Source organism: Phaseolus vulgaris, chromosome 3 (genome assembly GCF_000499845.2).
Source record: "Phaseolus vulgaris cultivar G19833 chromosome 3, P. vulgaris v2.0, whole genome shotgun sequence".
Taxonomy (NCBI): Eukaryota; Viridiplantae; Streptophyta; class Magnoliopsida; order Fabales; family Fabaceae; genus Phaseolus; species Phaseolus vulgaris.
Genome location: NC_023757.2, coordinates 46,839,193 through 46,853,044, shown reverse-complemented (window position 1 = coordinate 46,853,044; position 13,852 = coordinate 46,839,193). Strand labels below are relative to the sequence as shown.

At 30.6% G+C, this 13,852-nt stretch overlaps 1 protein-coding gene across 1 annotated transcript; it reads left to right on the top strand.

The window, feature by feature from the left end:
- The first annotated feature begins 6,727 nt into the window (after nt 1-6,727).
- Nucleotides 6,728-8,856, top strand: LOC137808221 (protein SHORT-ROOT-like). The gene has a single exon (XM_068609219.1). The coding sequence runs from the start codon at nt 6,992-6,994 to the stop codon at nt 8,480-8,482; it is 1,491 nt and encodes a 496-aa protein (XP_068465320.1). The 5' UTR covers nt 6,728-6,991; the 3' UTR covers nt 8,483-8,856.
- Nucleotides 8,857-13,852: the final 4,996 nt, after the last annotated feature.

Sequence of the window (13,852 nt, the reverse complement as noted above, 5' to 3'; positions counted from 1 at the left end):
ACCCAATCATATTCCACACACTTAAGAATGATCCAAAGCTCTTTCAAATCGTGGAAAAACTGTTTTTGATAAACTCTTTTTCTTACACCAAGATTGGGGGCGTAAAACCACCTTTATATAGACTAACCAAGTGGTCAAAAACATTTAATAAAGGAGCCAAGGTAATTAGAATCATTTAAAACATATTAAAACCACTTAACAAAATTATGTTTAGGTTTTCAGAAAAACAATCGATTGTTTTGTCGAAACAATTGGTTGAATTGACTTTGACGACAAAGTCAAACTTTTAAAAAACTTTTAAAAAACTACTAAGATAAAACAACTGGTTGTTTCGAAAAAACAACTTGTTGAAATTTCAATAGCTTTTTATAAAACCCAACTTTTCAAAAGGTTAAAGATTCAAATGAACTTGGATCAACTTAAGGAGTGAATTAACAAGTTTCAAATAACTAGACACACACAACAACAACAACAACAACAAGGTCTTCAAGCTTTCCGCTTGGATTTGGAGACATCAAAACATCTTGTTCAAAAGAAATAACAAAAGACAAAAGGTTGTAGATTGAACGTAATTGCACGAAATTGCAAAACTGCTGAACTAATTCATTCACTTTGATTTACTTCAATAATATATATAATAAAATTACAATTACGGGAAGATATAAAATAGGAATACTAATAGCCTTGTAAACTGACCATTAATGCAATAATAAAGGTAAATAATTTAAGAGTAATAAAATCTGAATTAATAAAAAAAAAATAATGTAAGGAGTTGAAACATAGCTTTCAAATTAAGATTCAAATTAGGAAATGTTGTTAAAAGGTAATGAAGATGCTAGATGAAAAATATTGTTTACAAAACTATATATGAACCCAACTAAGAATCATCTCTCCTGAAAATTTTATTTGTATGAAATATGCTACCATCAAAATCTCTTATTTTAATATTAATATTGGCGGAAAGTATATGTATCATGTTACTAATTGAATTGGTACTGGTTAAAGGTTGATCTTCTTTATTGATTGAGAGTGATTTTATATTGGTGGTGCCTTGGTGATTAAATAGAAAATAAGACTACAATTTAGCTATGCCTAGAATTTTTAAATTTTCATGTATCTCACATTTTTAGAGAATGGAATAAATGTGTTGATAGTTTTACTAGTTTAGGAGTGAAGTCTAATAATATTTGAGATAGTTTGATATTTTGTCATTTTATATTAGTAAAGTCTTTTTTAGAAACTTGTTTAGGCCACCTAAATATAAGTTTTCTTAAACATGAATTTTTGTTTCATCATTCATATATGTTTGTATTGTTTCCTTTCTCTTTTTAATATACACATCCTTGTAGTTGAAATGTCATATTTTCATATTGAAAATTTTCAGAGAGTTATCATAAAAAATAAACACTAGTCTTAAAATCTCATGTCTTTCTTTTTTTTATATAAGTTTATTGACAAGAAATATCACATGAGATGGTTCAAACTTCATATTGAAAATTTTTATAATAACAACTATGTGAGAGATATTAAATATTTTGTTAAATATTTTAATTTAACTTTATAAAATACTAAATAAGTAATAAAATAAAACTTTCTAATTTTTTAATAAAAGAGAAGGAAAAAATATATATTTTTCAACTAAATCACAATATTAAGACCTTCTTCTCTCTTTAAAAATGTAAGAAAAGAGAAAATTCTCATGATTTAATGTATTGAGAAGAACAATTATTCTCTAATGAATTAGACTTGTATTTGCTTATTAAATTGGTATCAATTTTTTATTTTTGGACAATCTCATAAAGCAACAAGCTTTTACGCTACTTTCCGTCACAATTTAAAGTAAAGTCAATGACTTACAACAATCACCATTCTTAATTATATATAAATGACTTACAACAATCACCATTCTTAATTATATATAACAACTTTCATCAAATATGAGTAAGCGACATCAAAATTAGAAGTAATATGATCGTAATATGATCTTAATTAGATATATATCTATTTTTATTTGGTCCAAACTTTATTTTTTATAGAGATTAATTCAAATGCAATATTAAATTCCTACTCACAAGATAAGTTTAGAATAAAATGATAAACATAACTTTTATTTCTAAAAAAAAATTTAATCAATACAAATATCCAAAGTAAATAGCATATAAACATAAATTATTTTCACTATATGAATATGCTACTACAACGAAATATACTTATATGAGAAATATGCTCATAAATATTTTTTAATACCATTCAAAAAAAATAAAAATAAAAATATATATATATATATATTAAGATAGATTTGAATTTAAAATTCAATCCAAATATTTGTATTTAAATTTTTAAGTATTTGAATTTTTAAATTACTTTTATAAAAAATATGAATTTGATTATAAATGTCATCAAATATTTGAATTTAGATTGGAATTTTAGTAATCCAATCTATAACCACCGAGGATGAATTCAAATTTGAGTCTACATCAAACATTTTAATGTAGACAAAATAGATAATCTTTTGCATTAAAATCTTTTGACATTATATTTGGAGGAATTCTTTAGAATTTTTTAATAATATATATATATATATATATATATATATAATATTTTTTTGATGTTGTGATAAATCAATTTTCATATTTATATAACTAACTTTAAAGTTATACTTTTTTATTCAAGTTGTATTTTTTTATTCACAAAATTGTTATTTTTTTAAAAATATTTCTTAAGACATTTATAATTAATTAATATTTTTTTAATTTAAAATTTGAAGGATTTATTTTCTTCGAAACTCTAAGAAGAAAGTTAATAATATTGCATAAACTATTAAAACATCTGAAATGAAAAGATATTTTTAATTTAAAAACGTACTTTAATTTTTAATATTTAAAATCAAAATTTAATAATAAATACTGATTTTTTTAATTATACACATTTTTTACTTTTTTAGATTAACAGAGAAGTTTAATTTTGTTAAATATTTAGTATTTGTAACATAAAATAAATTGTAAATAAGTTCTTCTTAACTTAATAAACCATAATGCTATAGCTTGGTGGAACAACTAATGACTTTCGAGTTAATTATCGATGGTGCCATGCTCCCACTTCGTGTTCTCTGCATATCATTCTGTCTTGCAGCAGAGGATAGACATACAACTTTATCATCATCTCATCTAATTTTGCCAAATCTACATGAAAACAAAATAGGAAGAAGAAGAACATTGCAAGGTAGACATATCTCTGCTTTCTTCTTCTATAATAACATTGTTTTTATTAATACTGTGTGCATGGGGTGCTGTTGTGGTGGCAAGTACTTCAAAACTAGGAATGCTCAAAGCGGAATATGTTTATGCTGACTCCAGTACACTGCTGGTAGGGATCAAATTAAAAGGGAGAATCATCATCAATATAAAGATTATTTTCAATGGTAGGAACCCAATATTGTACCATTTATAGAGAAAAGGGTTCTAGGTTTGTTTTAACATTATCTTTCCATTGGAATATATATAGCTATTAAAAATATTTTGAAGTTGAATAGATATGTATTATTAGTCTAAAAGGTTTTAAAATGATTAGACATAGTATAAGGCATAATGTATGAGTATTTATGTTAAAATAAATAATAAAGGAGAATGAAATGGTTATACTTGAATCATTTTGTCCAAAGTGTGTTCTCCATCTCTCTGACCCTTCGCAGGTTGCAATCATGTTATGTTGCTGGCTTGTCAGAATTTAATAATTTGGTTCTGAATATAATTGATGAGTGGCTTCGCAAATAGTATTGGAAAACTTTCAACTTTATTTTTTGAATAGCAGAGATTAAAGTTTACCAGTATGCAAATCTTTTAACCGCAGAAGTCTGCTCCTCGCTTTCTGGGGCGTTACCAATCCAATCGAGTTATGCCTTCAGGGAATTTTTCCCTTCCATTCCTGCGACCTTGTCTGGCGTGAATACTAGATTCCGGCAACCTTGTCTTCAATGCAGCTACCCAGTTACCTTTTCTTTAGTGTTACACTTACAAACAACCCAAATACATTTTTATTTTATGCTATATACTTTTCTACGTCAACTCATTTATCATGCTCTATTTCGCATTCTTTTCATTTCAGTTATTGAACTTCTATTTGGAACCATAGCACCAAACTCTTATTTGAATAAGCGCCGTACATGATATTAGGTTGTGAGGATTTTTTAAGATGGCAGACCATCATACATGATTTCTATGTTAAAAAATTATGTAAATTAATTTTAATTTTATAATATCATTCATATAAAATAGATGTTAGAGTTTGAATTTGAATATGGTTTAATAAAATAAAGATATATTTAAATTATATATATATATATTTTTGATGAAAAATAAAATAGAATAAAAATAGAATTTTATCTTAATAAAGAATATTGTCTTGTTATTGATCATCAATAAAAAAATATGATAAAAATAATTAAAAAAAATAAGATTAAAAAAACTATTCACATAGATACTTATATGAAATAAAATAAGTGTCTATCATATTATAATTGAATATTATGTATAAGAATCATAAATCTGATGATGATTTGTATTATTGTTTATTAATGTAGGATTCTAAATTTTATTTTATTTTTAATGAGATAAACGTGTTGTTATATATTCAGCTACTTACTCTCAACATGAAAGTATCAAATATTATTATTATACCCTTTATAACTAAAAGGATGAGGCTCGCGGCTTACCTCAACGAAGAAAAGGAAAAGTAAAGTCACCAAAGCTGTGAACGTCAATGTCTCAATTTTTTTAATTTATTAATTGAAACAAGAGTAAAAATATATATGTTTCAGCAACATTATCTATCACTTTAAATCTGAGATGAAAACAAAAAGTTAACGGTGTTATCAAACATTAAAATAATTAATATTTTATATTTTAATTTGATAACAACTTATATTTGCATTTAATTTGCAAAGTTTATAATAATTACCATGAAAAGTTATATATATACCAAAAAAAATATTAGTGACCCTACATACATATTAAACTGGGAACTATGGTACTAGTAGTTTAAAAATATTGTTGGGCCGATGGGTGCTAGTTGAGGAACTCATTATTCACTACTTAGTTGAAATATGGAAGCAAAAGTATAGATCCCTTTCAGTCTCACCCACCATCCCCACAAAACAGGGGAAGCAAGAAAAGAGAAGAAGGAAAAAGCAGAACAGGAAAAGCAAGATGAAAGAAAGGCCATGAGTTTCAGTATGGCCGTAATAACCTGTCTCATCCTGTCTGGGATCAATGTCACTTAGATGTAAATTAAAAATATGGATTCAATTCAACTCCTAGGCCCACTTCAAGACATGGGGACAAAGAGTTCAAACATGGATTTTGCCCAATCATTGATGATGGCAAACAAACAAGTCCTTAACATTTCCAACCAACATCTCCTAACCTCAATAACCAATCCGCGTCACTTAAATGCCTCATTAAAGAAATCTAATTCAACTCCAAAAGAATTGGGACGTCAATTCGTAGATGTGATGGGATTGTTGGTAGAAGTTGTATGTGATTATGATAAATGAGTTTTGGTTTTGTGGGAAAATAGATAAATGTAAAACAGGTGGAGGTCAAGTGAGATACAGATATTTAGAGATTATGGGTTGCTTTGGTATTCAAAATGCAAAGAAATCATAGGGTTTTGGTGTTGGGCGAGGATTGAGGAGGAAAACAGTGCATACTTATAAAACCATGGACACCAATAGGTGTGGAGAAGGAAAAGCAAGGCATGCCACCCTAGAATTTGGAGAAGGGGGAACACTTTGTATTACTATGAGACGACATTATCATTATCTCTATGTTTTTCTGAAACTAAATCTTTAATTAGTCTTTAAAATATCAAGTGAAATAGAAATATAAAATAAGTAGTAATTTGTTATGTTAATATTGTAATCCTTTATAATAGATATGTTTTTAGAAATGATGGAATAAAAAATTGAGCAGTGTGGAGTGTAGAATATGAAATGGTTGATGTGGTGAATTATGATAGAGATTGGGTGTGTTGTGTTAGTAATAAAATAGAAAGAGAAAAGTGGATTGGAAATTTGGCAGAGTTTGGAGAGTGATTAGGAGGCAGGGAACGTGAGTGGGTTGTGCTACTGCTACGGGATGATAGTGGGTTTGATGATGATGACTCACGCCGGCAGCTTTTACTATCCTCTCTCTCTCTCTCTCTACCTCTCAAACCCCATTTGGCAGTTGGGCACGCCTGCTCCCACTCATCCAATGCTTCTAAACTCTCTCTCTATTTTATTTTTTCTTTTTATGTGTCTAATTAATTAATTTATTTATATTTCTCTCTCTAAAGGATGAAAAGCTAGCCCACTATCTCTTCCTTCCTTGCTTTTTTTCTCACACTTTCTTATTTTTCCATCTTTTGTCAGAGAGAATTCTATTCTAAGCATCACCTAGCTAGCTCACGACCCTACTAGATTTTTCAAGCTACTCACCAACAAAACTCATCTCACTCAATCTTCCGTCCCCTCCCATTCTCAATAACCTCCAATCCAATCAAAATAAATAATAACCTTCCACACACAAACCCAACCCCACCTCCATTACCTTACACTAAACCCCAACCAATTCAAATTACATCAAATTTAAATTAAATATATGTATTAAAAATATTTTTTAGTAATTTAATATATAATTTATTAACTTGTCATATAAATAAGTGATGTGGTAAATTGGTTTAATATAATTTTGTTTCTATGTTAGGTTGGGTGAGACCTAAAGGCCTTGAGCTCCACTATGTGTTTTTTTTTATATATATATATTTAGGAAAGGAAAATAACCTAGTTTGTAAGGTAAGTAGAATCTATCGAAATTTGACCAAGTTCTTCCCCCAATCATTCCCCAACAGTGCCCCAATTCCCACTGTTAAAAACACGTTTGGTCTGGTGCTGCTGAGAAGCAGCTAAGCTGAGGTACCTAAGAGAGTCACATTGTTTATTGATGTGGGTTAAATGGATACCTTGTTTAGGCTAGTAAGTTTTCAACAGCAACAACACCATCAACCACAACCCGATCCATCCCTTAACTCCACCACCAGCAGAACTTCTAGCAGTTCCAGATCCTCCCGACAAAACTACTACCATTACTCCCACCAAGAAGACGAAGAATGCTTCAACTTTTACATGGATGAAGAAGACTTATCCTCGTCTTCTTCCAAACACTACTACCCTTACCACAACGTATCCACCACCACCACTACCACCACCACAACCAACACCTTCAGCCCCACCACCAACACCGATTACTCCTACTCCTTCTCTCCCACCCCTCCCCTCCCCGACTTCAACTTCCAATTCTCCCCCAACTGGTCCCACAACCTCCTCCTCGAAACAGCACGCTCCTTCGCCGACAACAATAGCACGCGCTTCCATCACCTCCTCTGGATGCTCAACGAACTTAGCTCCCCATACGGCGACACCGATCAAAAGCTTGCCGCTTATTTCCTCCAAGCTCTGTTCAGCCGCGTCACCGACGCAGGAGACCGAACCTACCGAACCTTAGCCTCGGCATCGGAGAAAACATGCTCCTTCGAGTCAACGAGGAAGACGGTGTTGAAATTCCAAGAAGTCAGCCCCTGGACAACATTCGGACACGTGGCGTCCAACGGCGCCATCTTAGAAGCCTTAGAAGGAAACCCCAAATTGCACATACTTGACATCAGCAACACCTATTGCACCCAATGGCCAACACTTCTAGAAGCATTGGCAACTCGAACCGACGAAACACCGCACCTCAGGTTAACCACGGTCGTCACCGGGAGAACCGGTAACTCCGTGCAGCGCGTCATGAAGGAAATCGGAACAAGAATGGAGAAGTTCGCGCGACTCATGGGCGTTCCGTTCAAGTTCAACGTCGTTCATCACGCCGGCGATCTCTCCGAACTCAATTTCTCTGAACTCAACCTCAAAGACGACGAGGCCCTGGCCATCAACTGCGTGAACGCGCTGCATTCGGTTTCCGCAGCGGGGAACAGCCGCGACGCGTTGATATCGTCGTTGCAAGGGTTGCAGCCGAGGATCGTAACGGTGGTGGAGGAGGAGGCGGATTTGGACGTGGGAATCGAGGGCTACGAGTTCGTTAGAGGTTTCGAGGAGTGTTTGAGGTGGTTTAGGGTTTACTTCGAGGCGCTGGACGAGAGTTTCGTGAAGACGTGCAACGAGAGGCTGATGCTCGAGCGCGCGGCAGGGAGGGCGGTGGTGGACCTGGTGGCGTGCTCGCCAGCGGATTCCATTGAGCGTCGGGAGACGGCGGCGCGGTGGGGAACGCGGCTGCATGGGGGAGGGCTAAGCGCGGTGCCGTTCAGCGAAGAGGTTTGCGACGACGTTAGGGCGCTGTTGAGGAGGTACAAGGAGGGTTGGTCGATGGTGCCGTGCTCCGACACCGGAATATTCCTTTCGTGGAGGGAAACTCCGGTGGTGTGGGCCAGTGCATGGAGGCCTTAACGTAAACTCACGACGAGATGATGATCGTGTCGCAATCGTATCATGTGGGTGGCTGGCTTTGACGTGGATGAATGCCTCGCACGTGTGCTTGGTTTTTTTGGCACGTGCGCAAGGATGATGGAGTTTTCTTTCAGTGTTATTATCGGGCTTTATTTATTTACTTTCTCTTTTGTTCTTTTGGTTAAATATATAAGTTTGGTTAGACACCGGGATTCATGGGCGTTTGCTTGTGTTAAAAAGGAACTAAGTAAATTATTTTTTTGTTAACATTTTATGATTGATTTTTTGTTTACCAAACAATAGCTTGTGGCTTTCCATCTCCATCCATATTTGTATGAACTATAAAGTAATTGATTGACATGGTTTTCCTCTCATATATGTATCATCCATGAACTCCTCAAAAATTTATTTCCTTTTTCAACCTTAAAGAGGAGACACAAAAGTTGTAAATTTCAGAAAGTTATGAGTGGGCTTCCGTTATGAATCATGTAATATATGTTCATATTTCACATTCGTCCATATATAGCTTCGTCCCAAGTTTTATCATTTTCCTGGTTTACTCGGATGGTTTTAAGATATTAGTAAGTTTAAAGAAAATAAATACTTTAATTTTATTTTTAAAATCAATAATATTGTATAATAGTGAACGTGAGAATCTTGAATCTTATCGACTTAGTTCAGGAAGAGCTTTCCTTACAGGTGGTTCTGGTCCCAATTTGAGCAGAGATAAGGTGCATAATTGTTTGTGTTCGCAGCTACCCAACTGCAAAACCTCTGAAGCCGGGGAATACTCAATAGAATCTTGTATTTTTGACAACATTGAATATCGTTTTTAAAGTAGTTTAACCCAGAATGATGGTAATTTCCTTTTCTTAGATGCGTCCAAAATAAAACTGATGTGGAAATGATGAAGAACGCATGCATGATGTGTAAATGTTTAGGAGTTTAATAAATAACCAAGGTTTGGGATTTTGGGGCCACAGAATCTTTGGAGTTAGCATGCTACCTTGAGTTAGATGATAGTTTTGGGGAATCCTTGAAAGGCGTACATTAATTAGTGACTTTAAGGGTTTTAGATTAGTGGCCTGCACATTATGTCTATGATGCATGCTCTTCTTTTTCTTTCTCTTTTTTTTCCCATTCTCTGTACCTCAAAGTCTAAAGTTTATCATCTTTACATTTCACAAACATTTCAGCTTTTACCCTCTTATGCCCCCACATAAGCCTCACCTTTTTCATGAAGCCATATACCTACACTCCAAGTACATAAACAATCAAAAAATATGTGCGGGTATTTATTAATATTGGGTTCATCTTTTTAGGTTTGTGTATCTTAAACTTCTATATTGATGGTACTTGCCCCCTCCAACTTGTAACATATCACAAGCAACCTTCCTTTTGCACCTTTTTCCCGGTTGAGTTATAAAAAAATGTGGATCTGCTTTTGTTCAGTGTTTATTTAAAGAGTGTTTGATGCTGGCCCATACCTTCTACAGGTTTAAGCTTTAGTCTCCTTTTTCTATAGAATTGACAGCGACCAGTTTACACCTTTTATGTTTTTATGGGACCAGGTTCAAGTAGAAACCCAACTTAAGCTTAATTTTCCAACTCATAGTACTTCAGGATTTTGTCCCTCTGTCTGTGTTTTCCATTTTCAAACAAAACCCCTACCTCTTCTTTCCGACAATAATAGAATACTTTTATCTTGTTAATTTTCAATAATACAACATCTCAACAATAATGAACAAAGAAAATTGGGATTCGGGACTTGCAATTCAAATTGCATATCCCACTTGTTTTTGGATCATATTTCGTTATGGCTTTATGCAGTTCAAGAGCCCACACCAGATCTAGGGCCACCTACTTTGAAATAGCTTATAGGCTTCCCCATAACTAGGCCCACTATCAGGTCTGTCTCAACATAACATATCTTTTTTACTAAAACTTGGCCCAAATTCTTTTGCAGAGAAATCAATAGATAATGTATGTAGAACTTGTCACCAATGATGAACATATTTGGAACCAAAATAAAAGCACAAAAAGAATTTCAACCTTAATATTTATATTATTTTTTGTAGACAAATTTTAAGATGATCTATCTGGATTAAAATTCGTTAAAAAAATAAATAAAAGCTCATTTCCAACTTCTTTATGGGAAATTCTTACTTTATAATCGTGCCATTTATGGAGCCAATCAATAAAAAAAATTAAAAATATTTTGCAAAATAAAAATAGTTAAACTTGCGGTGAAGACATAAATATTAAAAGTGGAGGAAAATAGTCATGAAAACTCATAAATAAGAATGTTTATAGGTAAGCTTACAGATAATTTAAAATCTCTAAAATAACTAATTTATTATTATATTTACTTAAAATTTTAAGTAATAATTAATGATATAAATCATGAAAGATAAAAGCTTCAACTACGAAAAATTTATTATCTGAAATTTATTTAAAATAAAATAAAATTTATCTAAAATTTATTTAAAATAACAAGGTTATTGTCTAAAATTTATTTAAAATTTCAAAATTCAGTGAAATATCATAATTCAAAAAGTTCTCCTTATTGTGTTTGGATTGAGAAGAGGATGAAGAGGATTTGAGAAAATGTGTGAGGTTGTTTGAAGGAAGGGATGTTATAGTGAATTTATGACGATGATGTATTGAAGTTTGTGATTGATATGATAGTCAGGAAAATTTATAAATTATTTTAAAGGTGTCAAATGTTACCTTTGTTATTAAAAAATATTTGAATAATAAATTATGATATATGTTTTTTTATATTTGGGTTAATTAATTTTTTTTAATATATAATATTCATAATTATCAGTATTTTTTAATAAAAAATTAAAAAATATAATACAAAATAATTTTGTATTAAATTGAAATAATATTATTAAATATATTAAAATTTATGAAAATAATAATAATTATTATTATACACGTTTGTTATTTTATATAATCATATATGCTTTTATATATGTTGTGTTGATATTATAATTTTATTTTATTATTTTTATTATTTATAATTACATGTTGTTATTAATAATATAATTAAATATTTTGTTGCATAAATTAATGTAATATTTAATATATTAATTTTGTATATTGTTTAAATATAATTATATTAATAATTATAATAATAATAAAAATAAATAATATTATTAATAGTTTGAATAATTAATATATTTTAAAAATAATGTATAATTTAAAGATAGTGGTACAATCAAATCAGTATATTTTCATAAATAATATTAAATATGAAAGGATAAAATGAAAAAAAATTATCTTTTATTTTTTATGTAATTTTTTTATTTCAATTTGTATCGAATAAAACAAAGAAAATAAATAACAATTTTCATTTATCTTGATAAACATGAGATGAACATGAAATAGTCTATGACTACGATACACAGTAGATAAAGTCATTATATTATAATCCCAAATGAAGAGACGTGTTGATGTTATGGGAATATAAAAAAAAATTACAAACATAATAATGTCCAATAACATAATAAATTTAATTGACAATCAAAATAAGTGCAACATAAAAAAATAAGAATAACATAACAAAAATACAACCAATGTTCTTCAGTGCATTCAAGTTGATGAAGTCTATCCTCGATTCAACCCAAACATGTGTTGATATCCAACATCATGGTCAACATACTTTCCAGTATATTTTGAATTTCCTCCCAAATTTGTGTTAACATTGTCAAACCATGGGGGGTTTTGGGCTAAGGATGATCGCCTGCAACATGTTCTTGTGGTAATGGAATGTATTCGTATTTTTGTTCATGTTCGTCGTCAGGTCTTCCAAGTTGTCATACACCATTTACCTCAAAGATATTCATTTTCTTCATGGTTGTTCTCTCAAGAAGTTATTTCACCCTAACGTGATTGATGACTCTCCCATCAAGTTCATGTCATACAACAACATGAGGTAAGAGGCATATCATTGTCGCGGGATTTCATCATGTGTTTCATGATATAATGAGGCCAATTAATCATTATATTACTTTTCAAGCATCATAAAATGAAAACATTATCATGAACCATTTGCGAGAAGTTGCTCCCCTGGGGACACAACATGTGCACCCATATATAATGAAGTAGTTTGTCATTCATAGTCAAACTACCTACGTTTCTTACATTTTGATTGTGCACTTCTTCTCTGTCATGGTTAATAGGTCCTGTTGACTATCAAAATGTATGTCCTCAGGGATGGTACTAGGGGTTAACAACAAACCATGATATTTGAGATTTGTCACATTCATCCAATCCCTACATCTAATTATAATATTGTGTGTCGATTTGAGTACAAATGTAACCATGTGTCATTAAATGAAGATTTGAATAAAACCCCCAACCATATCCTTATAATATGGTAGTCTTATACTAAGAAATTGTTGCAATCCTTGGAAATTCAAATGTTCTTGAAACTAAAACCCAGATGTGACAAAAAATGGGAAATCTATCACTTTTGGCAGTATGACGACTCTATCATGAAAGTTTTTCACTTTGTTACAGCATGAGTCAAAATTGATTTTGCTGATGAACAAAATACAAAAAATCGATTTTCCTTCTTGAAAATCTACATACAAAATCGATTTTACCTAGCTAATTTTCCATAAATGTTTCCTCAACCAAAAACTTCAAGAAATTATTCAGTGTCTCTAGACAGGAAAGGGGAAAATATATCCATAATCGGTTGTAGTTAGTGCATGCTTCATAAAAAAAATTATATCAATTAATTAATTATATATATATACTAATCTATAATCAATTATACTTAAATAATCTATTATTTATATAACTTAATTGATAATCCATTACATGTTATACATAATATAATAAAATATTTATAAAATAGGTAATAATAATTAAATAGTATAAAAATTAAAGTAATTATTATAATTAAAAGTAATAATAAATTTATAAAATAATAATAAAATTATAAATTAATAATAATAAAATTTTAAAAATCAAAATAAATTTAGAAAATAATAATATTAATAAAAAATAATAATAAAATTTAAATTTTATTTTTTTATGATTTTTTATTTATTTTAAGATGTAGGTGTTAGAAAATTTGTAGTTTTTTTTTCAATCGAGTTTACGGATAGTTGCAAAATAATGTTTTAACTAAATATTGGTAGTAGGTATAATTAACTTATTATCATTTATTTTGTGTTTAATGTTTTGGTACTGAATTTTTATACTAGTTTTTATTTATTTTATTAATTTTGAAGAAATTTCTAATTTTGGTTAACTATTTTACAATTATTCTTATTCAAATTTTAATTAATTTTATCAAAATCCATTTTTAACAAATTTGCGATAATTTATATTTTGTCTTGAGTTTAGGAA

What these genes read in the sequence shown, in the direction of transcription:
- LOC137808221 (XM_068609219.1), top strand. Translation starts at nt 6,992, where the DNA reads ATGGATACCTTGTTTAGGCTAGTAAGTTTTCAACAGCAACAACACCAT.